The following is a 27749-nucleotide window of genomic DNA, read 5'->3' on the forward strand; positions in this document are numbered from 1 at the left end:
TGATAGAATAGTTCGCTTGTTTTTAATCTCTCTCTCAACAACCGATCGATTGCGTTACGCGTCGGGAATTAACCACAGGTGCCGCTATCGAGGTGAAACAACGCAATCGTGATGGTATCATGTTAACGCTGTGTTGAAATTCCAACATCCCGAGATTGAGTTTTCATATTATCCAAAAATTAAAGTTAGCTAGAAAATAAAATTGATCAAAGCAGGTTTGTGTGTGATTCTTCCTGAAATTCTGCATAATATTGTTCTGCGTATGAGATCTGAATCCTGGGGACCTATCATAAGCACACTATCACCACACATAATCCATAACACATAATTCATAATGTTCAATCGAGAGTAATCGTATCCTTATCGATAATACGGAATTAAAGAGCAGAGTGGAATCGACTCTCTCTCATTCACGCTCACAACGCCTGCGTCACTGCATACGATTAATTGCGTTATTCCAAATCATAACACAATCCTCGTCACCGAGGCTCGACCTTATAATCCATAATGACCTGAATTATCATAACCATGCCCACTCGCATAAATTAATACGATTATCTCTCGAATCAGCATAATTTATGCGCATAATTACACAATTAACATAATTTCGGATAAATTATGCAAATTTCATTTAATTCTCATTATTTTCATCAATTTTCATAACACCTATATATACAACAGGGGGATGACGTGACTCCCCCCTCCCCCCATCCCCAACGGCTAGAGCGCTCCTAACGGCCGCAAAGAGGATTCGATTGGATGCGTGGGATGACGTCACATGACCCGGGGGGGTTGGGGGGCGGGGTTAAGGGGCTTGCTACATATATAAGTGTGGTGCAGGAGGGAGAATTTGTGGCAGAGTCCTTCTGGAGCGGCGGCAGCGGAGAGAGAGAGGAGCTAGCCGTCCTCAGGGTCCGCGCTCGGGACGCCTGCAGGGTGGAGCTGAGAGCGATCGACGACACAAAGTCCCCCAAGGCGAGAGAGAGAGAGAGAAACATCTCCCTCGGCCCCGTCGGGCAGCGGCGGCAGCGGCCGCAGAGGTGAGCGGCAGACACGGACAAAGGAGGTCAGTTCGGTCGGCTCGGGCTCAGGCAGTGGACGCACTCTGAGACGGGTAGGTGAGAGAGGAGGAAGGGCTGCTGCTGGCTGGAGGGAGACATACACGGGAAATAAATTTTAGCGCAGACTGACTTTGTGACGCGTGTGTGCGTGCGTGTGTGTGTGAAGAGCGGTTACGGCCTTCATAGGTGCTGCTCGCTAACAGCACTTGCCCCTACAGTCTGTTAAGGCTATATGGGGGATCTTTGTGAAGAGCGGTGGGACAGCGATTGGCGTACCACGCTGTGCGTGTGTGTGGGTGGCTTTAATCAGCATAGGCACCCGTAAATAAATAATTAAACAGAGGGACGTTTGACTTTCACCGCAAGCGAGCGCGCAGAGATTAATTAATTAAGTGCTTACCGAGCGCGTGCAGAGATTAATTAATTAATTGCTTACCGAGCGCGCGCAGAGATTAATTAATTAATTGCTTACCCAGCGCGTGCATATTAAACTACCCTACTACGGCTGCCCGCACCCACGCGCGTGGGTGGTCGCGCGCGTGGGTGGGGGGGTCACGTGGGTGGGGGAGGGCCGTCCAGCCCCCGTTGGCTGTTGACACAACGGCTTAGTATAAATAAATAATTAACTCTGAGCAGCCGCCAGCGGCGAGTGGGGGGGGTGGAGGGGTGCTGACGTCACACCCCACCCGCTCGCGGGGGAGGGGGGAGGGGAAGATCAGTCCCCCCCCACCTAATGGGGAGTGGGGAGGGGGAGATCAGTCCCCCCCACCTAATGGGGAGTGTGGAGGGGGGCACTAGCCCCCCACAGATGGAACCAGGGGGGTCGGTGTGTAAATGAGAGGCTGTGTGTGTGTAGTGTGAGGCTGTGTGTGTGGTGTGAGGCGTGTGTTGCCCTGGCTTGCCCTGGCTTGCCCCAGCAACGTCACGTGGTGTGCCTCGTCACTGCTGCTGCTGCTGCTGCCACCACAACACGCTTAGGGCTTTAAGGCTTTTCTGTTTATTATGAATCTGTCATTTTCCATGATTAGTCTGTGGTTTTCATTATTAATCTGTCATTGTTGATTATGAGCCTGTCATTAATATGTCATTTTTCATTATTAACCTAATTTGTGTGTATTATTAATCTGTCATTTTTCATTATTAACCTAATTTTTGTTTATTATTAATCTGTCATTTTACGACGGCAAAAACGTGGTAGTCACGGCGACATTTGTCATCAGTGTTGTGAGTAGCCCGCACTGAGAGCACGACTACACACACAGACATACACAAACACACAGGTTGTGTGTCTGTGTGTGTGGGGTGAGGTTGCACAAGAGACACACACACAGACACACACAGACACACAGGTTGTGTGTGTGTGTGGGGTGAGGTTGCACAAGAGACACACACACAGACACACACAGAGACACACACACACAGGTTGTGTGTGTGGGGTGAGGTTGCACAAGAGACACACACAGAGACACACAGAGACACACACACAGACACACACAGGTTATTGTGTGTGTATGTGTGGGGTAAGGTTGCACCAAAGACACACACAGACACACACACACAGAGACACAGGTTGTTGTGTGTGTGTGTCTGTGTGTCTGTGTGTATCTGTGTTTGTGTATCTGTGTGTGTGTCTGTGTGTGTGTGTGTCTGTTTGTGTGTCTGTGTGTGTGTGTGTCTGTGTGTGTCTCTGTGTGTGTGTCTGTGTGTGTGTATGTGTGTGTGTGTATCTGTGTGTCTGTATGTGTCTGTCTGTGTGTGTGTTAAGGTTGCACCATGTCGAGCCCATTGAAGCTGATCGTGAGCGCCGATTCCAACCGTGGGGGGCGGCGCTACATGGAGGACATCACAGAGGTGGGCGGAGTCTCTGTGTGTGTGTGTCTCTGTGTGTGTCTGTGTGTGTCTCTGTGTGTGTGTCTGTGTGTGTGTCTCTATGTGTGTCTGTGTGTGTGTGTCTGTGTGTCTGTGTGTGTGTCTCTGTGTGTGTGTGTCTCTGTGTGTGTGTCTCTGTGTGTCTCTGTGTGTGTCTGTGTGTCTCTGTATGTCTCTGTGTGTGTATCTGTGTGTCTGTGTGTGTCTCTGTGTGTGTCTGTGTGTGTCTCTGTGTCTCTGTGTGTGTGTCTCTGTGTGTGTGTGTGTCTGTGTGTGTGTCTGTGTGTCTCTGTGTGTGTGTCTCTGTGTGTGTCTGTGTGTGTCTCTGTGTGTGTGTCTGTGTGTCTCTGTGTGTGTGTCTCTGTGTGTCTCTGTGTGTGTCTGTGTGTGTGTGTCTCTGTGTCTCTGTGTGTGTCTCTGTGTGTGTCTCTGTGTGTGTGGGGAGCGATAGTGTAGCGGTTAGCGCGCTGCACTATGAACCTGGCGACCCCGAGTTCGATTCCCGCTCACGGCCAACACCCAGTGGCGATTATCTGAACCGGTCCTGGGCCTCCCCCTAGGTCGATTCGGCCTCAAACGAGTACCCGGTGCGGTGCGTGAACATCGCCACCGGGGAGACAAAGGCGGCCGGGCGTGGTGCCGGCCACCCACCCCCTCGTGTGCCCTCGCGGCCATCGCTGGCGCCGCTCGCTAACGGCACTCGCCTCTACGGTCCGCCAAGGCTGCACGGGGGATCTTTGTCCGCCGGGTCGCCGGTCGAGGCCTAGGACCGACCCACAATGCACCGCTCGCGTCACGTGACGTTCCCCTCGCCGCCCCGTGCCCGCAGGTCTCCACCGAGGGCGACGGGGACGCCATCTTCCTGGCCGTGTTCGACGGCCACGGCGGCCCCCAGGCCGCTCGATTCGCCCGCCGCTGCCTCTGGCCCTCGATCCGTGCCCAGCCCGGGCTGTGGGGCGCCACCGACCCCGCGGGAGTTTGCCACGCCATCCGTGACGGCTTCCTGGCGTGCCAGCGTGCCATGTGGGAGGAGCTGGGTGGGTCTCACGCGTGCTGCGTTATACACTACACTATACACTACTATACTATACACTACACTATACACTACTAGATATACTACACTATACACTACTATACTATACACTACACTACTATACACTACTATATACACTACACTATACACTACACTATACACTACACTATACATTACTATACACTACACTATACACTACTATACACTACACTATACACTACACTATACACTACACTACTATACACTACACTACTATACACTACTATACACTACACTATACACTACACTATACACTACACTACTATACACTACACTATATACTACACTATACACTACACTATACACTACTATACATTACTATACACTACACTATACACTACACTACTATACACTACTATACACTACACTATACACTACACTATACACTACTATACACTACACTACTATACACTACACTATACACTACACTATACACTACTATACACTACTATACGCTACACTACTATACACTACACTATACACTACACTACTATACACTACACTACTATACACTACACTATACACTACTATACACTATACACTACACTATACACTACTATACACTACACTACACTATATACTACACACTACACTACACACTACATTACACTATACACTACACTATACACTACACTAAATTAACGTTTTGTTCCACCATTGGAACCTCGTTTGCCTGTAACACAATATGATAATTATTTTTTTTTAACCCTTTCATCTGGCAACAAAACTGACACCATTTTTTTCGTATACAAGGAGTCATTGTTTGTGCATTGAGCACAATACCTGCGGTCGGAATGCAAACACAAAACACGCAGCTCTGATAATGCATTGGCGGTGGAATTGATAAGTCCACACCCGAGACAGCTTCCCTTAGAGCCTCGTCTCACACGCGGTGTTAGACCAGGTGATGATGATGACGTCTCACACGCGGTGTTAGACCAGATGATGATGATGACGTCTCACACTTGCGGTGTTAGACCAGGTGATGATGACGTCTCACACGCGGTGTTAGACCAGGTGATGATGACGTCTCACACGCGGTGTTAGACCAGATGATGATGACGTCTCACACTTGCGGTGTTAGACCAGGTGATGATGACGTCTCACACTTGCGGTGTTAGACCAGGTGAAGATGACGTCTCACACACGCGGTGGTAGACCAGATGATGATGACGTCTCACACTTGCGGTGTGAGACCGGATGATGATGATGTCTCACACTTGCGGTGTTAGACCAGGTGATGATGACGTCTCACACTTGCGGTGTTAGACCAGGTGATGATGATGTCACACACTTGCGGTGTTAGACCAGGTGATGATGACGTCTCACACTTGCGGTGTTAGACCAGGTGATGATGACGTCTCACACTTGCGGTGTTAAAGCAGATGATGATGACGTCTCACACTTGCGGTGTTAGACCAGATGATGATGACGTCTCACACTTGTGGCGTTAGACCAGATGATGATGATGACGTCACACACTTGCGGCGTTAGACCAGGTGATGATGACGTCTCACACTTGCGGTGTTAGACCAGGTGATGATGACGTCTCACACTTGCGGTTTTAGACCAGGTGATGATGATGTCACACACTTGCGGTGTTAGACCAGGTGATGATGACGTCTCACACACGCAGTGTTAGACCAGATGATGATAATGTCTCACACTTGCGGTGTTAGACCAGGTGATGATGACGTCTCACACACGCAGTGTTAGACCAGGTGATGATGACGTCTCACACAGGCGGTGTTAGACCAGGTGATGATGACGTCTCACACTTGCGGTGTTAGACCAGGTGATGATGACGTCTCACACTTGTGGCGTTAGACCAGATGATGATGATGACGTCACACACTTGCGGCATTAGACCAGGTGATGATGACGTCTCACACTTGCGGTGTTAAAGCAGATGATGATGACGTCTCACACTTGCGGTGTTAGACCAGATGATGATGACGTCTCACACTTGTGGCGTTAGACCAGATGATGATGATGACGTCACACACTTGCGGCATTAGACCAGGTGATGATGACGTCTCACACTTGCGGTGTTAGACCAGGTGATGATGACGTCTCACTCTTGCGGTGTTAGACCAGGTGATGATGACGTCTCACACTTGCGGTTTTAGACCAGGTGATGATGATGTCACACACTTGCGGTGTTAGACCAGGTGATGATGACGTCTCACACACGCAGTGTTAGACCAGATGATGATAATGTCTCACACTTGCGGTGTTAGACCAGGTGATGATGACGTCTCACACACGCAGTGTTAGACCAGGTGATGATGACGTCTCACACAGGCGGTGTTAGACCAGGTGATGATGACGTCTCACGCTTGCGGTGTTAGACCAGATGATGATGATGACGTCTCACACTTGCGGTGTTAGACCAGGTGATGATGACGTCTCACACTTGCGGTGTTAGACCAGGTGATGATGACATCACACACACGGTGTTAGACCATATGATGATGACGTCTCACACTTGCGGTGTTAGACCAGGTGATGATGACGTCTCACACTTGCGGTGTTAGACCAGGTGATGATGATGTCTCACACACGCGGTGTTAGACCAGATGATGATGACGTCTCACACGCTGTGTGAGACCAGGTGATGATGACGTCTCACACTTGCGGTGTTAGACCAGGTGATGATGACGTCTCACACTTGCGGTTTTAGACCAGGTGATGATGATGTCACACACTTGCGGTGTTAGACCAGGTGATGATGACGTCTCACACACGCAGTGTTAGACCAGATGATGATAATGTCTCACACTTGCGGTGTTAGACCAGGTGATGATGACGTCTCACACACGCAGTGTTAGACCAGGTGATGATGACGTCTCACACAGGCGGTGTTAGACCAGGTGATGATGACGTCTCACACTTGCGGTGTTAGACCAGGTGATGATGACGTCTCACACTTGCGGTGTTAGACCAGGTGATGATGACGTCTCACACTTGCGGTGTTAAAGCAGATGATGATGACGTCTCACACTTGCGGTGTTAGACCAGGTGATGATGACGTCTCACACTTGCGGTTTTAGACCAGGTGATGATGATGTCACACACTTGCGGTGTTAGACCAGGTGATGATGACGTCTCACACACGCAGTGTTAGACCAGATGATGATAATGTCTCACACTTGCGGTGTTAGACCAGGTGATGATGACGTCTCACACACGCAGTGTTAGACCAGGTGATGATGACGTCTCACACAGGCGGTGTTAGACCAGGTGATGATGACGTCTCACGCTTGCGGTGTTAGACCAGATGATGATGATGACGTCTCACACTTGCGGTGTTAGACCAGATGATGATGACGTCTCACACTTGTGGCGTTAGACCAGATGATGATGATGACGTCACACACTTGCGGCATTAGACCAGGTGATGATGACGTCTCACACTTGCGGTGTTAGACCAGGTGATGATGACGTCTCACTCTTGCGGTGTTAGACCAGGTGATGATGACGTCTCACACTTGCGGTTTTAGACCAGGTGATGATGATGTCACACACTTGCGGTGTTAGACCAGGTGATGATGACGTCTCACACACGCAGTGTTAGACCAGATGATGATAATGTCTCACACTTGCGGTGTTAGACCAGGTGATGATGACGTCTCACACACGCAGTGTTAGACCAGGTGATGATGACGTCTCACACAGGCGGTGTTAGACCAGGTGATGATGACGTCTCACGCTTGCGGTGTTAGACCAGATGATGATGATGACGTCTCACACTTGCGGTGTTAGACCAGGTGATGATGACGTCTCACACTTGCGGTGTTAGACCAGGTGATGATGACGTCACACACACGGTGTTAGACCATATGATGATGACGTCTCACACTTGCGGTGTTAGACCAGGTGATGATGACGTCTCACACTTGCGGTGTTAGACCAGGTGATGATGATGTCTCACACACGCGGTGTTAGACCAGATGATGATGACGTCTCACACGCTGTGTGAGACCAGGTGATGATGACGTCTCACACTTGCGGTGTTAGACCAGGTGATGATGACGTCTCACACTTGCGGTTTTAGACCAGGTGATGATGATGTCACACACTTGCGGTGTTAGACCAGGTGATGATGACGTCTCACACACGCAGTGTTAGACCAGATGATGATAATGTCTCACACTTGCGGTGTTAGACCAGGTGATGATGACGTCTCACACACGCAGTGTTAGACCAGGTGATGATGACGTCTCACACAGGCGGTGTTAGACCAGGTGATGATGACGTCTCACACTTGCGGTGTTAGACCAGGTGATGATGACGTCTCACACTTGCGGTGTTAGACCAGGTGATGATGACGTCTCACACTTGCGGTGTTAAAGCAGATGATGATGACGTCTCACACTTGCGGTGTTAGACCAGGTGATGATGACGTCTCACACTTGCGGTTTTAGACCAGGTGATGATGATGTCACACACTTGCGGTGTTAGACCAGGTGATGATGACGTCTCACACACGCAGTGTTAGACCAGATGATGATAATGTCTCACACTTGCGGTGTTAGACCAGGTGATGATGACGTCTCACACACGCAGTGTTAGACCAGGTGATGATGACGTCTCACACAGGCGGTGTTAGACCAGGTGATGATGACGTCTCACGCTTACGGTGTTAGACCAGATGATGATGATGACGTCTCACACTTGCGGTGTTAGACCAGGTGATGATGACGTCTCACACTTGCGATGTTAGACCAGGTGATGATGACGTCACACACACGGTGTTAGACCATATGATGATGACGTCTCACACTTGCGGTGTTAGACCAGGTGATGATGACGTCTCACACTTGCGGTGTTAGACCAGGTGATGATGATGTCTCACACACGCGGTGTTAGACCAGATGATGATGACGTCTCACACGCTGTGTGAGACCAGGTGATGACGACGTCTCACACTTGCGGTGTTAGACCAGATGATGATGACGTCTCACACGCGGTGTTAGACCAGATGATGATGATGACGTCTCACACTTGCGGTGTTAGACCAGGTGATGATGAAGTCTCACACTTGCGGTGTTAGAGCAGATGATGATGACGTCTCACACTTGCGGTGTTAGACCAGGTGATGATGACGTCTCACACTTGCGGTGTTAGACCAGGTGATGATGACGTCTCACACACGCAGTGTTAGACCAGATGATGATAATGTCTCACACTTGCGGTGTTAGACCAGGTGATGATGACGTCTCACACACGCAGTGTTAGACCAGGTGATGATGACGTCTCACACAGGCGGTGTTAGACCAGGTGATGATGACGTCTCACGCTTACGGTGTTAGACCAGATGATGATGATGACGTCTCACACTTGCGGTGTTAGACCAGGTGATGATGACGTCTCACACTTGCGATGTTAGACCAGGTGATGATGACGTCACACACACGGTGTTAGACCATATGATGATGACGTCTCACACTTGCGGTGTTAGACCAGGTGATGATGACGTCTCACACTTGCGGTGTTAGACCAGGTGATGATGATGTCTCACACACGCGGTGTTAGACCAGATGATGATGACGTCTCACACGCTGTGTGAGACCAGGTGATGACGACGTCTCACACTTGCGGTGTTAGACCAGATGATGATGACGTCTCACACGCGGTGTTAGACCAGATGATGATGATGACGTCTCACACTTGCGGTGTTAGACCAGGTGATGATGAAGTCTCACACTTGCGGTGTTAGAGCAGATGATGATGACGTCTCACACTTGCGGTGTTAGACCAGGTGATGATGACGTCTCACACTTGCGGTGTTAGACCAGGTGACGATGACGTCTCACACTTGCGGTGTTAGACCAGGTGATTATGACGTCACACACTTGCGGTGTTAGACCAGGTGATGATGACGTCTCACACTTGCGGTGTTAGACCAGGTGATGATGACGTCTCACACTTGCGGTGTTAGACCAGATGATGATGACGTCTCACACTTGCGGTGTTAGACCAGATGATGATGATGACGTCTCACACTTGCGGTGTTAGACCAGGTGATGATGACGTCTCACACTTGCGGTGTTAGACCAGGTGATGATGACGTCTCACACACGCAGTGTTAGACTAGATGATGATGATGTCTCACACTTGCGGTGTTAGACCAGGTGATGATGACGTCTCACACAGGCGGTGTTAGACCAGATGATGTCTCACACTTGCGGTGTTAGACCAGATGATGATGACGTCTCACACTTGCGGTGTTAGACCAGGTGATGATGACGCCAAAAGGCGCAACGTTTTGTCGTGTATGATTGGGGCCAAATGTAGCTGATAGAGGCAAAATAAACATTGAAATTGGTTTAATTTGTTGATCAGGGAAGTCTTCTGTATCTTCCACAATAGACGAAGGGGGAACATTCTCTGTGCCTGCTGCGCAATTTGAACAACCCCCCCCCCCCCCCCGTAACTTCACCTTAGCGCTGTTTTCAATCACCCGAAGCTGTTAACTGACGAATTTGATCTTAGTATAGGAATAGGTTTTACCCTTTTAACTGGCACAAAAACTGACACCTTTATTCAAGGCATCATGTTTGCAATAACCACAACACAAGCAGTCAAAATGCAAACAAAAGAGACAACTCTGATAATAAAAAGGGTAAAAACTATTACTAGGTTGTAAATGCTCACCCCGAGCCCTCAATACTCTGATAGTACGCTGTTTTTGAGTTGTACGCCTTTTGGCGTCTTCTGGTCCAACACCAGTGGAGACTAGGCTCTAAGAAAAGCCGTCTCGCGTGTGGACCAATCAAATTCAAGGACAGTGCCAATATTATTATCAGAGTTGTCTCTTTTGTTTGCATTTTGACTGCTTGTGCTGTGGTTATTGCAAACATGATGCTTTGAATAAAGGTGTCAGTTTTTCTGCCAGTTAAAAGGGTAAAACCTATTACTATATATTGTTACTGGCAAAGGAGGTCTCATAATGAATTTGATCTTCTCCGATGGACGCTGCTTGATAGCGGAGAGTGAAGAAACGTGAGTGTGGCTGATGCTGTCTGAAGTTACCTAGGAAATAACGAAGAGCAAAGAGAAGCGGTAGAGTTACCAATAAATTGATCAGAGTCTAATTTTATTTTGTCTCAATGTAATGGCAGGGAATATTGACAGAAATAACGTCATCAAACACTTCGCTGCATTTCACTGTAGCACTGCATTAATGGCAGTGAATGTTGCACGATACATTTATTTCGCCCATGGCTAATGTGTAAGAGATTCTCGCAACATTTTTCATATTTGATATATTTTTGTTCAATAACATTGAAAATTGTAAAACGTTTCAAAATACAAAAAAAACTTTTACAATTTAATTTTTGTTATAACAAATTTAATAACATAAAATTCCTAGCAACAATTGTCCATCTTACCTTCCAGAGGTTTTTTTTGGCACACTCACCCACCCACTCAATCACTCACCCACCCACCCACTCACACAGTCACTCACCCACACAGTCATTCACCCACCCACCCACTCACACAGTCACTCACCCACTCAGTCACTCACCCACCCACACAGTCACTCAATCACTCACCCATCCACTCACACAGTCACTCACCCACTCAGTCACTCACTCACCCACTCAATCACTCACCCACCCACCCACACAGTCACTCACCCACTCAGTCACTCACCCACACAGTCACTCACCCACCCACCCACTCAATCACTCACCCACCCACTCACACAGTCACTCACCCACCCACCCACTCAATCACTCACCCACTGACAGAGTCACTTCCCACTCAGTCACTCACCCACCCACTCAATCACTCACCCACCCACCCACTCACACAGTCACTCACCCTCTCAGTCACTCACCCACCCACTCAATCACCCACCCACCCACTCACACAGTCACTCACCCAGTCAGTCACTCACCCACCCACCCACTCAGTCACCCACCCACCCACCCACACAGTCACTCACCCACTCAGTCACTCACCCACCCACTCAATCACCCACCCACCCACCCACTCACACAGTCACTCACCCAGTCAGTAACTCACCCACCCACTCAATCACCCACCCACTCAGTCACTCACCCACTCAGTTACTCACCCACCCACTCAATCACTCACCCACCCACCCACTCACTCACCCACCCACTCAATCACTCACTCACCCACCCACCCACACAGTCACTCACCCACACCCCTGTCTAACTCCCCCCCCCCCCCTACAGGAGGCAGCTGGTCGCGCACACGGCAGGGCCATCCCAGCACGACAGGCACCACGGCTTGCTGCTGCCTCATCAGGGGCGGTGACGAGCTCTACGTCGCCCACGTGGGAGACTCGCGAGCCGTCATCGCCCAGCGCCACCCCCGGGGGGGGGGCACCCCCACAGACGGACCCCCCCCCCCTTCAACGCACCCCGTCTATTCATTGGCCCCCCCTTCCTCACTGCGACCCATTTATTCAGCGGGCCCCCCTTCTTCCTTGCGCCCCATTTATTCAGCGGACCCCCCTTCGGACATGGGCCCCCCTTCTGTGAAGGCCCACCTAGCCTGGGACGGAACCCCACCTACGCATGGCCAAGTCGTGGCGGACTTCATAGCGGCCATCGGCCAAGCCGTGGCAACACCGCAACCACCGCCACTGTCACAACCACCACAACTACAACCACAACCACCACTGTCACAACCACCACAACCACAACCACCACTGTCACAACCACCACCACCACTGTCACAACCACCACCACTGTCACAACCACCACAACCACAACCACCACCACTGTCACAACCACCGCCACTGTCACAACCACCACAACTACAACCACAACCACAACCACCACTGTCACAACCACCACAACCACCACCACCGCCACCACCACCACTGTCACAACCACCACCACCACTGTCACAACCACCACCACCACCACTGTCACAACCACCACCACCACCACGGCCACCACTGTCACAACCACCACCACCACCACTGTCACAACCACCACCACCACGGCCACCACCACTGTCACAACCACCACCACTGTCACAACCACCACCACCACCACCACGGCCACCACTGTCACAACCACCACCACTGTCACAATCACCACCACGGCCACCACCACTGTCACAACCACCATCACCACCACCACGGCCACCACCTCTGTCACAACCACCACCACCACTGTCACAACCACCACCACTGTCACAACCACCATCACCACCGCCACCACCACCACTGTCACAACCACCACCACTACAACCACCGCCACCACCACGGCCACCACTGTCACAACCACCACCACCACTGTCACAACCACCACCACCACTGTCACAACCACCACCACCACTGTCACAACCACCGCCACCACCACGGCCACCACTGTCACAACCACCACCACCACCGCCCCGGCAGGAGGTGGACAAGGAGGAGGTGGTGGACGAGGTGGAAGAGGAGGAGGTGGACAAGGAGGTGGTGGTGGACAAGGAGGTGGATAAGGTGGTGGAGGTGGACGAGGTGGTGGAGGAGGTGGACGAGGTGGTGGATGAGGAGGTGGACGAGGTGGAGGAGGAGGTGGTGGACGAGGTGGTGCCGCTACTTGCCGTGGCGTTGACGCGCGACCACAAGCCGGAGGATCCAGTGGAGAGGGAACGCATCGAGAGGCTGGGCGGGCGGTAAGACATTCGTGTGTATGTGTGTGTGTGCCTATGATACCATCAGTAGGCCTGGGCTCTGGGTCGTTCTTCGTGCTTTTGGAGTACCTGACCCTCTGCTCACGATCATTAAGGACCTTCATGATGGTGAGCGGGCCCGGGTAAAACTACGTGGCCGGGAGTCAGAGCCATTCCCTGTACACCTTGGGGTGCGACAGGGATGTCCTCTGGCTCCCACATTATTTAACATCTATTTTGACCGCGTAGTTCGTGAAGCCTTCAATAGCTGTACCGGGGGAATCTCCATATGGTACAGATATAATGGGAGGCTGATCGATGCCCGGGTGCGGTCAAGGGATGGCTCCCTATTGCTCAACCACGTTATGTCTGCTGATTTGGTAATAGCTGCTCATTCAGAGGAGGAGTTGGAGACGCTGCTGCTGAGACTGGAGCGTGCCACTAAGAGGTGGGGCCTTACCATCAGCCCCACCAAAACTAAGCACCTGCCTGGGTATTTTGTACCATCGGACACTCCACCCCCACAACTCCCTATCAGGGATGGGGCAGTTGTGGAGAGTGTGGAGAGTTTCCCATACCTGGGCAGTGTGCTTATGACTGGCTCCAGTTTAACAGCAGAGGTCTCACTCCGAATCAGTCGAGCAGCAATATCTTTTCATCGGTTGCGTAACGCTGTGTGGAAGCTACCTGGTTTGTCGCTCCGCACTAAGCTTCAGGTCTTCTCGGCCACGGTCATTCCCTCCCTTCTATACGCTTGCGAAACATGGACCCCCCTAATGGAACATCTTCGCCGGTGTGAAACATTTAGGCTGGCCTGCCTACGATCCATCCTGGGTTTAACCAGACTGGATTGTGTGAGGAGCTCACAAATCCTTGAAAGATCTGGACAAGGTCCCATCGGTGAGCTCCTCCGGCGGGCAAGGCTGCGATGGCTGGGTCATGTAGCCCGCATGCCCAGCCACCTCATACCGAAACAGCTTTTGTTCGGCCAGATTGAGGGGGCTAAGCGGGCGCGGCACGGGCTAGAGAAGAGATGGAGTGATGTGGTACAAGAGGACGTGGAGCTGAGTGGACTTGCCGATGACTGGTACCAGCGGTGTCAAGATCGGCCTCTGTGGAGGAGGCTCGTGAAGGACGCTACTGGGCAGTTGGAGGCAGTCGCCCACCAACAACAACGGAGGGCAGAGGAGCGACGCTCACAACAACGAGCGGAGCGCCGGGTGGCTAAAGCACAGCAGGTTGGCACAGTAGGGGGCACAGGTGCTGCATCAGCCAGTCATCTCAGTCAGTCGACCCGTGGCACCTGGGTCTGCCCCGTGACCTCCTGCCAGCGGGCGTTCGACACTTCACGTGGCCTCAGGGTGCACATAGCCTGGCACAAGCGTCGTGGTGACGTCACCGCCACTTAGTGGCAAATGGCGGTTGTTGTTCTTGTGTATGTGTGTGTGTGTATGTGTATGTGTGTGTGTATGTGTGTGTATGTGTGTGTGTCTGTGTGTGTATGTGTGTGTCTGTGTGTGTGTGTGTGTATGTGTGTGTGTATGTGTGTCTGTGTGTGTGTATGTGTATAATACCCAGGCACCTGCCTGGGTATTTTGTACCATCGGACACTCCACCCCCACAACTCCCAATCGGTGATGGGGCAGTTGTGGAGAGAGTGGAGAGTTTCCCATACCTGGGCAGTGTGCTTATGACCGGCTCTAGTTTAACAGCAGAGGTCTCACTCCGAATCAGTCCAGCGACAATATATTTTCATCGGTTGTGTAACGCTGTGTGGAAGCTACCTGGTCTGTCGCTCCACAGTAAGCTTCAGGTCTTCTCGGCCACGGTCATTCCCTCCCTTCTCTACGCTTGCGAAACGTGGACCCCCCTAATGGAACATCTTCGCCGGTGTGAAACATTTAGGCTGGCCTGCCTACGATCCATCCTGGGTTTAACCAGGCTGGATTGTAGTGAGGAGCTCACAAATCCTTGAAAGATCTGGGCAAGGCACCATCGGTGAGCTCCTCCGGCAGGCAAGGCTGCGATGGCTGGGTCATGTAGCCCGCATGACCAGCCACCGCATGCCGAAACAGCTTTTGTTCGGCCGGATTGAGGGGGCTAAACGAGCTCGGCACGGGCTAGAGAAGAGATGGAGTGATGTGGTACAGGAGGACGTGGAGCTGAGTGGACTTGCCGATGACTGGTGCCAGCGGTGTCAAGATCGGCCTCTGTGGAGGAGGCTTGTGAAGGACGCTTCTGGGCAGTTGGAGGCAGTCGCCCTCCAACAACAACGGAGGGCGGAGGAGCGACGCTCACAACAACGAGCGGAACGCCGGGTGGCTAAAGCACAGCAGGTTGCCACAGTAGGGGGCACAGGTGGTGCATCAGCCAGTCGTCTCAATCAGTCGACCCGTGGCACCTGGGTCTGCCCCGTGACCTCCTGCCCGCGGGCGTTCGACACTTCACGTGGCCTCAGGGTGCACATAGCCTGGCACAAGCGTTGTGGTGACGTCATCGCCACTTAGTGGCGAATGGCGGTTGTTGTTGTGTGTGTGTATATATGTGTGTGTATGTGTGTGTGTATGTGTGTGTGTATGTGTGTATGGGTGTATGGGGAGGAGTAGTGTAGTGGTTAGCGCGCTGTGCTACGAACCTGATGACCCGGGTTCGATTCCCGCTCACAGCCAACACCAGTCACGATTATCTGAACCGGTCCAGGGCCTCCCCTAGGTCGACTAAGCCTCAAATGAATACCTGGTACGGTGTGTAAACATCGCCACTAGGGAGACAAAGGCGGCCGGGCGTGGTGCTGGGCACCCACCCCCTCGTGTACCGTTCCGGCCTCCGTAGGTGCTGCTCGCTAACAGCACTTGCCCCTACAGTCTGTTACAGGCTACACGGGGGATCTTTGTGTGTGCTCGCTAACAGCACTTGCCCCTACAGTCTGTTACAGGCTACACGGGGGATCTTTGTCTTTGTGTGTGCTCGCTAACAGCACTTGCCCGTACAGTCTGTTAAGGCTACACGGGGGATCTTTGTCTTTGTGTGTCTGCCCACCAGGGTGATGAGGAAGCCAGGGGGGCCTTGCCGTGTGGCCTGGAGGAGGCCCCTTGTGGCTCACTGCGGCCCTGGGCAGCAAAGCTCAGCCACGGAGGACATCCCCTTCCTGGCCGTGTCACGCTCCCTCGGTACACACACACACACCTACACACACACCTACACACACACCTATACACACCTACACACATACACCTACACACACACCTACACACACACCTACACACACCTACACACACACACACCTACACACACACACCTACACACACACACACACCTACACACACACACAGCTACACACACACCTATACACACACCTACACAACAACAACAACAACCGCCATTCGCCACTAAGTGGCGGTGACGTCACCACGATGCTTGTGCCAGGCTATGTGCACCCTGAGGCCACGTGAAGTGTCGAACGCCCGCTGGCAGGAGGTCACGGGGCAGACCCAGGTGCCACGGGTCGACTGACTGAGATGACTGGCTGATGCACCACCTGTGCCCCCTACTGTGCCAACCTGCTGTGCTTTAGCCACCCGGCGCTCCGCTCGTTGTTCTGAGCGTCGCTCCTCTGCCCTCCATTGTTGTTGGAGAGCGACTACCTCCAACTGCCCAGTAGCATCCTTCACGAGCCTCCTCCACAGAGGCCGATCTTGACACCGCTGGTACCAGTCATCGGCAAGTCCACTCAGCTCCACCTCCTCCTGTACCACATCACTCCATCTCTTCTCTAGCCCGTGCCGCGCTCGTTTAGCCCCCTCAATCCGGCCGAACAAAAGCTGTTTCGGCATGCGGTGGCTGGGCATGCGGGCTACATGACCCAGCCATCGCAGCCTTGCCCGCCGGAGGAGCTCACCGATGGTGCCTTGCCCAGATCTTTCAAGGATTTGTGAGCTCCTCACACAATCCAGCCTGGTTAAACCCAGGATGGATCGTAGGCAGGCCAGCCTAAATGTTTCACACCAGCGAAGATGTTCCATTAGGGGGGTCCACGTTTCGCAAGCGTAGAGAAGGGAGGGAATGACTGTGGCCGAGAAGACTTGACGCTTAGTGCGGAGCGACAGACTAGGTAGCTTCCACACAGCGTTACGCAACCGATGAAAAGATATTGCCGCTCGACTGATTCGGAGTGAGACCTCTGCTGTTAAACTGGAGCCGGTCATAAGCACACTGCCCAGGTATGGGAAACTCTCCACTCTCTCCACAACTGCCCCATCACCGATTGGGAGTTGTGGGGGTGGAGTGTCCGCTGGTACAAAATACCCAGGCAGGTGCTTAGTTTTGGTGGGGCTGATGGTAAAGCCTCACCTCTTAGTGGCACGCTCCAGTCTCAGCAGCAGCGTCTCCAACTCCTCCTCTGAATGAGCAGCTATTACCAAATCATCAGCATACATGACGTGGTTGAGCAATAAGGAGCCATCCCTTGACCGCACCCGGGCATCGATCAGCCTACCATTATATATGTACCATATGGAGATTCCCCCGGTACAGCTATTGAAGGCTTCACGAACTACATGGTCAAAATAGATGTTAAATAATGTGGGAGCCAGAGGACATCCCTGTCGCACCCCAAGGTGTACAGGGAATGGCTCTGACTCCCGGCCACGTAGTTTTACCCGGGCCCGCTCACCATCATGAAGGTCCTTAATGATCGTGAGCAGAGGGTCAGGTACTCCAAAAGCATGAAGAACAACCCAGAGCCCAGGTCTACTGATGGTATCATAGGCCTTGACCAGGTCAAGAAAGCAGATATGTAGGTCTTTTTGGAATTCCCTACACCTCTGCTGTAGCAGACGGACAGAAAATATGGCATCTTTGCAGGACCGCCCTTTCCTGAAACCGCATTGGGGCTCCGCAAGCCTCTCCTCAGCGTGCCTGGCAAGGCGATGTTGAATAATCCTTGCCAGGACCTTTCCCGGCACACTGTAGTTGTTACAGTCTGTGCGGTCCCACTTCTTAAAAAGGGGGACCACCAGGGCATCCTTCCAATCCTGCGGACCCCGTCCAGTGGTCCAGACTGTTGTTATGATGTCATATAGGGCAGTCTGTGCACAAACGCCGCCCTCCCTCAGCATTTCGCTTGGGAGATCATCTCTGCCCGCTGCCTTTCCTGGTCTCAGACTCCAGATCGCCTTCAGTACTTCCTCAACAGATGGCACCTTAGCCAGCCACTCACAGGGGGTGACTTCTTCCAATATTTGAGGCACCGTAGCCTCAGCAGGGTCATCCTCACTTTGTGCCACGATGTTTTCCCGATTGAGGGATTTTCCCTCCCCCAGGACCTCACAGAAATGCTCAGCAAATCTGCAAACCTGTTCCTGGGGGTCGAAGATTGGGTCACCGTTTTTTTTCCTAATGATGGTAATAGGTGTGGCGCTGCAGATTACTTTTTTGATGGAGTTAAATAGAGATTTGTGATCACGGGCCACTGAGGCAGACTCCATCTCCTCAGCAACCCGCGACCACCACCCATCCTTGCAGCACCTCATGGCTCTCCGAACCTCCGAGCGAAGGCTGCGGTAAGCCTCCTCATTCTCTGACATGGGATTCTGTAACTGATGACAGTGGGCCTGTCGTTTTTTCTCAACCATCCTGAACACCTCCTCTGTCAGCCAGGGTCTCTGGGGAGGTCTGGACCGCGTACCCAAAGCAGCCATTGCAGCTGCATGAGTCACAGTCCTAAACCTCGCCCATTTACCCTCGACATCAGGAGGAGTCGGGGACGATGCCAATCCCAGCCGCAAGCGATGATGAAATTCTCGCTTGCAACTTTCATCAGATAACTGAGACCAGGCCACTTTAGGTTGGAATGGGGTCCTGGGTGTACACCCACCACCGGAGTTGAAGAATAGCAGGCACATCTTACAGATGACTAGTCGGATGGTCAGAAGGCAGATCAGCTCCACGGTAGGTCCTGGTGTCAAGGACATGGGCTCGCATCCGCTGGTCCGTCACTATCTAGTCCAGCAGATGTTCTTGCTTGGACTCGGCATGCATCCATGATGTTGTGTGGATGCGCCGATGCCGGAACAGCGTGTTGGTAATTACTAGCCCATGGGCTGCACAAAAATCTAGCAGCCTTCTACCGTTGTTATTGAGCTGATCTGGCCCATGCCCTCCAATCACTCCAGACCAGGTGCCAGTATCATGACCAACTCGGGCATTGAAGTCACCCAACATGATGACTCTATCCCGAGGGGCCACTTTAGCCAGCACCTGTGACAGGAGGTCATAGAAGTCATCTGACTCATCGGCTTTGCCTGCATCCCTCCACGGATGTTCATCTTCGGTGGGGGCATAAGTAACCACGACCACCATTCCTCGCCTCCAGTTGATGGGAAGGCGAGCCCAAAGTAGCCTGGGACTTACAGCTTCCCACACCTCACCGCCATGTTCCCACGCCCCTTTATTCTTTTGTTCAAAAGAAGAGCCACACCCTGTTGTTTGGCAGTCTGCTGCCCCGAGTAGAGGACTGTCCACCCCTCATAGTGGCAGGAGCCAGAGCCGGTCCACCGGACCTCCTGAATGCCACATAGATCCAGGCGGTACCGGTCCAGCTCCCGACAGAGGAGTGGCAGCCTCTCCTCCGCAGTGAGTGTTCGAACATTCCACGTGGCCACCCGTAGTGGTTTTTCGTTGTTTCTGGAGGAGCCCCGAGGGTAGATATTCAATCTCCTGGCTCCGCCAATTGGGGTTTGGCCAGGAGACGTCATAGACGCCTGGCCTCCCGGGGCCTCCGGCACAAGCTTATTAGTTATATATTCTTAATTCGTGGTTTAGTGGTAATTAATTGAAGGTGGAGGGGTTACCAGCCCCTCGCATCCATCCAGAGCCCCCGTTTAGCCCCTGTGTGTGTATGTAGAGGAGCCAATCAAAATTGGACCTCCCCCCACAGCACTGTCCACGACAGAGTTGCCCGTCCGGCACACACACCTACACACACACCTACACACACCTACACACACACCTATACACACACCTACACACACCTACACACACCCCTACACACACACCTACACACACCTACACACACACCTACACACACACACCTACACACACACACTTACACACACACACCTACACACACACCTACACACACCTACACACACACCTACACACACACACACCTATACACACCCGTGGCACCTCCTGGCGACCTCCTGCCAGCGGGCATTCGACACTTCATCTGGCGTTAAAAGTGCACGTAGCCTGGCACAGGCGCCCTGGTTATGTCATCGCCACCTAATGGCGAATGGCGGTTGTTGTGAAACGTGTGTTCATGTATATGTGTGTGTACGCATAGGTGTGTTTACGTGTGTGTTTACGAGTGTGTGTACGTGTGTGTACGTGTTTGTGTGTACGTGTGTGTGTGTACGTGTGTGTGTACGTGTGTGTACGTGTGTGTGTACGTGTGTGTACGTGTGTGTGTGTGTACGTGTGTGCGTGTGTGTGTACGTGTGTACGTGTGTGTGTACGTGTGTCCGTGTGTGTACGTGTCCATGTGTGTGCGTACGTGTGTACGTGTGTGTGTACGTGTGTGTACGTGTGTGTGTACGTGTGTAAGTGTGTGTGTACGTGTGTGTACGTGTGTGTGTGTATGTGTGTGTGTACGTGTGTGTGTACGTGTGTGTACGTGTGTGTGTGTACGTGTGTGTGTGTACGTGTGTGTGTGTACGTGTGTGAGTGTGTACGTGTGTGTGTGTACGTGTGTGTGTGTACGTGTGCACGTGTGCGTGTGTGTACGTGTGTGTGTGTGTACGTGTGTGTGAGTGTGTACGTGTGTGAGTGTGTACGTGTGTGAGTGTGTGTGTGTACGTGTGTACGTGTGTGTGTACGTGTGGGTGTGTGTACGTGTGTGTGTACGTGTGTGTGTGTGGTACGTGTGTGTGTGTACGTATGTGTGTGTACGTGTGTGTGTACGTGTGTGTGTGTGTACGTGTGTGTGTGTTGGCGATATCCCACAGGGGACCTCTGGAGCTACGACTTTGCGAGCGCCCAGTTTGTGGTCTCCCCCGAGCCGGACGTCAGCGCCTACAGGCTGGACCCAGGGCACCACCGCTACCTGGTGCTGGCCACCGACGGAGTCTGGGATGTCCTCACGCCCACAGAGGCCGTGGCGCTCTGTCATCGTGCGGACGCACAGCAGCAGCAGCGAGCACGGGCACGTCTACATACACACACACACGTCTACATAGACACAAACGTCTACATACACACACACACGTCTACATACATACACACACACGTCTACATACACTCACACACGTCTACATACACGCACACACATATACACACACACACACGTCTACATACACACACACACACGTCTACATACACACACACACATATACACACACGTATACATACACACACACACGTCTACATACACACACACGTCTACATACACACATACGTCTACATGCACACACACACACACGTCTACATACACACACACGTCTACATACACACACACACGTCTACATACACACACACGCCTACATACACACACGTCTACATACACACACACTATACACTTACACACGTCTACATACACACACACACGTTTACACACACACACACGTCTACATACACACACGTCTACATACACACACACACGTCTACATACACACACACGTCTACATACACACGTCTACACACACACACGTCTACATACACACACACGTCTACACACACACACGTCTACACACACACACTATACATACACACACACACACACGTCTACATACACGCACACACGTCTACATATACACACACGTCTACATACACACACACATCTACATACACACACACACACGTCTACATACACACACACACGTCTACATACACACACACACGTCTACATACACACAAACGTCTACATACACACACACACGTCTACATACACACACACACATCTACATACACACACACACGTCTACATACACACACACACGTCTACATACACACACACACGTCTACATACACACACACGTCTACATACACACACGTCTACATGCACACACACACACGTCTACATACACACACACGTCTACATACACACACACACACGTCTACACACACACACACGCCTACATACACACACATACGTCTACATACACACACACACACGTCTACATACACACACACTATACACTTACACACGTCTACATACACACACACACGTTTACACACACACACACGTCTACATACACACACACACACTATATATACACACACACACGTCTACATACACACACACGTCTACATACACACGTCTACACACACACACGTCTACATACACACACACGCGTCTACATACGCACACACGTCTACATACACACACGTCTACATACACACACACGTCTACATACACACACACGTCTACATACACATGTCTACACACACACACGTCTACATACACACACACGTCTACACACACACACTATACATACACACACACACGTCTACATACACGCACACACGTCTACATACACACACACATCTACATACACACACACACACGTCTACATACACTCACACACGTCTAAATACACGCACACACGTCTACATACACACACACACGTCTACATACACACACACACACGTCTACATACACACACATATACACACACGTCTACATACACACACACACGTCTACATACACACACACGTCTACATACACACACACGTCTACATGCACACACACACGTCTACATACACACACACGTCTACATACACACACACACGTCTACACACACACACGCCTACATACACACACACACGTCTACATACACACACACACGTCTACATACACACACACTATACACTTACACACGTCTACATACACACACACACGTCTACATACACACACACGTCTACACACACACACTATACATACACACACACACGTCTACATACACGCACACACGTCTACATACACACACACATCTACATACACACACACACGTCTACATACACACACACACGTCTACATACACACACACACGTCTACATCCACACACACACATCTACACACACACACGTCTACATACACACACACACACGTCTACATACACACACACGTCTACATACACACGTCTACACACACACACGTCTGCATACACACACACACGTCTACACACACACACTATACATACACACACACACGTCTACATACACGCACATACGTCTACATACACACACACATCTACATACACACACACACGTCTACATACACACACACACGTCTACATACACACACACACGTCTACATCCACACACACACATCTACACACACACACGTCTACATGCACTTACACGTCTCATCCTGCAGGCCAGCGGTGGTGGTGGTGCCGGTGGTGGTGGTGGTGATGTCGGTGGTGGTGCCGGTGGTTGTGCTGCTGGTGGTGCCGGTTGTTGTGCCGGTGGTGCCAGCAGCAGCAGCAGCGGTGTAGACCTGACGCTGGCGCAGGCGCTGGTGGCGGAGGCGCTGTCCCGCTGGCACCGGCTCGGCACCAAGGCCGACAACGTGAGCGCCGTGGTGGCGCGGCTGTGCCCGTCGGCGGCGTCGCCGGCGCCCCGGCTCGGTGCCGACGGCGCCGCCGGCGCCGTGCTCGTTGCCGGCGGAGGAGGAATGGTCGCTGGTGGTAGTGGTGGTGGCGCCGTCCGTGCGTCAGCCCTGGCCAGGAGTGGAACCGAGGTTCTACGAGGGCCGGGCACCGAGGAGCTACCCAGCAACAACAGCAGCAGCAGCAACAACAACAGCAACAGCAGCAGCGGCAACAGCAGCAGTGGGAAGTTCACTCCACTGCTGGCTGACCTGGTGAGGGCACCGTTACGATGCGTGGTGTGTGTGTGTGTACATGTGTATGTGTGTATGTGTGTGCGTGTGTACGTGTGTTTGTGTGTATGTGTATTTGTGTGCGTGTGTATGTGTGTTTGTGTGTATGTGTGCGTGTTTGTGTGTGTGTACGTGTGTACGTGTGCGTGTGTGTGCGTGTGTTTGTGCGTGTGTGTACGTGTGTTTGTGTGTATGTGTGTACGTGTGTGTGTGTTTGTGTGTATGTGTGCGTGTTTGTGTGTGTACGTGTGTGTGTATATGTGTTTATGTGTGTTTGTGTGTATGTGTGCGTGTTTGTGTGTGTACGTGTGTGTGTGTGTGTATATGTGTTTGTGTGTGTATGTGTTTGTGTGTATGTGTGTTTGTGTGTATGTGTGTGTGTTTGTGTGTACGTGTGTGTGTGTGTGGATGTGTACGTGTGTGTGTACGTGTGTTTGTGTGTAAGTGTGCGTGTGTTTGTCTGTCCAGCGAAACGATCCCCTACCTCATTGGTGTCGGACGGTAATGCTGTGACTCTGTGTGTGGTGAGTCTATGGGTCTTTGTGTGTGGTGAGTCTATGGGTCTCTGTGTGAGTGAGTCTATGGGTCTCTGTGTGTGGTGAGTCTATGGGTCTCTGTGTGTGGTGAGTCTATGGGTCTCTGTGTGTGGTGAGTCTATGAGTCTCTGTGTGTGGTGAGTCTATGGGTCTCTGTGTGTGGTGAGTCTATGGGTCTCTGTGTGTGATGAGTCTATGGGTCTCTGTGTGTGGTGAGTCTATGGGTCTCTGTGTGTGGTGAGTCTATGGGTCTCTGTGTGAGTGAGTCTATGGGTCTCTGTGTGTGGTGAGTCTATGGGTCTCTGTGTGTGGTGAGTCTATGGGTCTCTGTGTGTGGTGAGTCTATGGGTCTCTGTGTGTGGTGAGTCTATGGGTCTCTGTGTGTGGTGAGTCTGTGGGTCTCTGTGTGTGGTGAGTCTATGGGTCTCTGTGTGTGGTGAGTCTGTGGGTCTCTGTGTGGTGAGTCTATGGGTCTCTGTGTGTGGTGAGTCTATGAGTCTCTGTGTGTGGTGAGTCTATGGGTCTCTGTGTGTGGTGAGTCTATGAGTCTCTGTGTGTGGTGAGTCTATGGGTCTCTGTGTGTGGTGAGTCTATGGGTCTCTGTGTGTGGTGAGTCTATGGGTCTCTGTGTAGTGAGTCTGTGGGTCTCTGTGTGTGGTGAGTCTATGGGTCTCTGTGTGTGGTGAGTCTATGGGTCTCTGTGTGTGGTGAGTCTATGGGTCTCTGTGTGTGGTGAGTCTGTGGGTCTCTGTGTATGGTGAGTCTATGGGTCTTTGTGTGTGGTGAGTCTATGGGTCTCTGTGTGTTGTGAGTCTATGGGTCTCTGTGTGTGGTGAGTCTATGGGTCTCTATGTGGTGAGTCTATGGGTCTCTGTGTGTGGTGAGTCTATGGGTCTCTGTGTGTGGTGAGTCTATGGGTCTCTGTGTGGTGAGTCTATGGGTCTCTATGTGTGGTGAGTCTATGGGTCTCTGTGTGTGGTGAGTCTATGGGTCTCTGTGTGTGGTGAGTCTGTGGGTCTCTGTGTGTGGTGAGTTTATGGGTCTCTGTGTGTGGTGAGTCTATGGGTCTCTGTGTGTGGTGAGTCTATGGGTCTCTGTGTGTGGTGAGTATATGGGTCTCTATGTGTGGTGAGTCTATGGGTCTCTGTGTGTGGTGAGTTTATGGGTCTCTGTGTGATGAGTCTATGGGTCTCTGTGTGTGGTGAGTCTATGGGTCTCTGTGTGTGGTGAGTCTATGGGTCTCTGTGTGTGGTGAGTCTATGGGTCTCGGTGTGTGGTGAGTCTATGGGTCTCTATGTGTGGTGAGTCTTTGGGTCTCTGTGTGTGGGTAACTCCCCACCCCCTCCCTTTCCAGGGCTGCAGCCAGGAGGAGATTCCCAGCAAGCGCAGCCGCAGGAGCGGTCCTCACGAGGGCACCGCCTCAGACTAGCACCTCAGACTAGCGCCGCAGACTAGTACCTCAGACTAGCGCCTCAGACTAGCACCTCAGACTAGCGCCTCAGACTAGCGCCTCAGACTAGCGCCTCAGACTGGTGCCTCAGACTAGCACCTCAGACTGGCGCCTCAGACTAGCGCCTCGGACTAGCGCCTCAGACTAGTGCCTCAGACTAGTGCCTCAGACTAGCGCCTCAGACTGGTGCCTCAGACTAGCACCTCAGACTAGCGCCTCAGACTAGCGCCTCAGACTTGCGCCTCAGACTAGCGCCTCAGACTAGCGCCTCAGACTAGCGGGGACCCTGGTAGAGGGACCCCGGTAGATGGACCCTGGGACCCTGGTAGAGGGACCCTGGTAGAGGGACCCTAGTAGTGGGACCCTGGTAGAGGGACCCTGGTAGAGGGACCCTGGTAGTGGGACCCTGGTAGGGGGACCCTGGTAGAGGCCTGGTAGTGGGACCCTGGTAGTGGGACCCTGGTAGTGGGACCCTGGTAGTAGGACCCTGGTAGAGGGACTCCGGTAGAGGGACCCTGGTAGTGGGACCCCGGTAGAGGGACCCCGGTAGAGGGACCCTGGTAGAGGGACCATGGTAGAGGGACCCTGGTAGAGGGACCCTGGTAGAGGGACCCTGGTAGTGGGACCCTGGTAGAGGGACCCCGGTAGAGGGACCCCGGTAGAGGGACCCTGGTAGAGGGACCCTGGTAGAGGGTCCCTGGTAGAGGGACCCTGGTAGAGGGACTCCGGTAGAGGGACCCTGGTAGTGGGACCCCGGTAGAGGGACCCCGGTAGAGGGACCCTGGTAGAGGGACCATGGTAGAGGGACCCTGGTAGAGGGACCCTGGTAGAGGGACCCTGGTAGTAGGACCCTGGTAGAGGGACCCCGGTAGAGGGACCCCGGTAGAGGGACCCTGGTAGAGGGACCCTGGTAGAGGGTCCCTGGTAGAGGGACCCTGGTAGAGGGACCTTGGTAGTGGGACCCTGGTAGAGGGACCCTGGTAGAGGGACCCTGGTAGAGGGACCCCGGTAGAGGGACCCTGGTAGAGGGACCCTGGTAGAGGGACCCTGGTAGAGGGACCCTGGTAGTGGGACCCTGGTAGAGGGACCCTGGTAGAGGGACCCCGGTAGAGGGACCCTGGTAGAGGGACCCTGGTAGTGGGACCCTGGTAGGGGGACCCTGGTAGAGGGACCCTGGTAGAGGGACCCTGGTAGAGGGACCCCAGTAGAAGGACCCCGGTAGAGGGAC

General features: G+C 52.4%; 1 protein-coding gene across 2 annotated transcripts; it reads left to right on the plus strand.

Moving 5' to 3' along the window:
• Positions 1 to 845: 845 nt before the first annotated feature.
• Positions 846 to 27493, plus strand: LOC142917452 (uncharacterized). Of its 2 annotated transcripts, none has more exons than XM_076062129.1 (8): positions 846 to 1040; positions 2827 to 2912; positions 3760 to 3967; positions 12216 to 13656; positions 16696 to 16823; positions 21660 to 21856; positions 24029 to 24517; positions 26426 to 27493. In XM_076062129.1, exons 2-8 carry the CDS (start codon positions 2835 to 2837, stop codon positions 26498 to 26500), a joined length of 2616 nt encoding a protein of 871 aa, XP_075918244.1. In that variant the 5' UTR covers positions 846 to 1040; positions 2827 to 2834; the 3' UTR covers positions 26501 to 27493. The 2 variants fall into 2 exon arrangements, with proteins under 2 accessions (XP_075918244.1, XP_075918245.1); XM_076062130.1 differs by lacking the exon at positions 846 to 1040 and adding an exon at positions 1805 to 2285.
• Positions 27494 to 27749: the final 256 nt, after the last annotated feature.

Source organism: Petromyzon marinus, unplaced genomic scaffold, assembly GCF_048934315.1.
Source record: "Petromyzon marinus isolate PM22_M1 ecotype Great Lakes invasive population unplaced genomic scaffold, UKy_Petmar_22M1.pri1.0 PM_G_Scaffold_51, whole genome shotgun sequence".
In the NCBI taxonomy this organism is placed as follows: Eukaryota; Metazoa; Chordata; class Hyperoartia; order Petromyzontiformes; family Petromyzontidae; genus Petromyzon; species Petromyzon marinus.

Bases quoted from the DNA above. Each gene is read 5' to 3' on its own strand.
- LOC142917452 (XM_076062129.1), top strand. From the start codon at position 2,835: ATGTCGAGCCCATTGAAGCTGATCGTGAGCGCCGATTCCAACCGTGGG. The intron at 3,968-12,215 runs GTGGGTCTCACG...CCCCCCCTACAG, and splicing joins TGCCATGTGGGAGGAGCTGG to GAGGCAGCTGGTCGCGCACA. The intron at 16,824-21,659 runs GTACACACACAC...GATATCCCACAG, and splicing joins GGCCGTGTCACGCTCCCTCG to GGGACCTCTGGAGCTACGAC.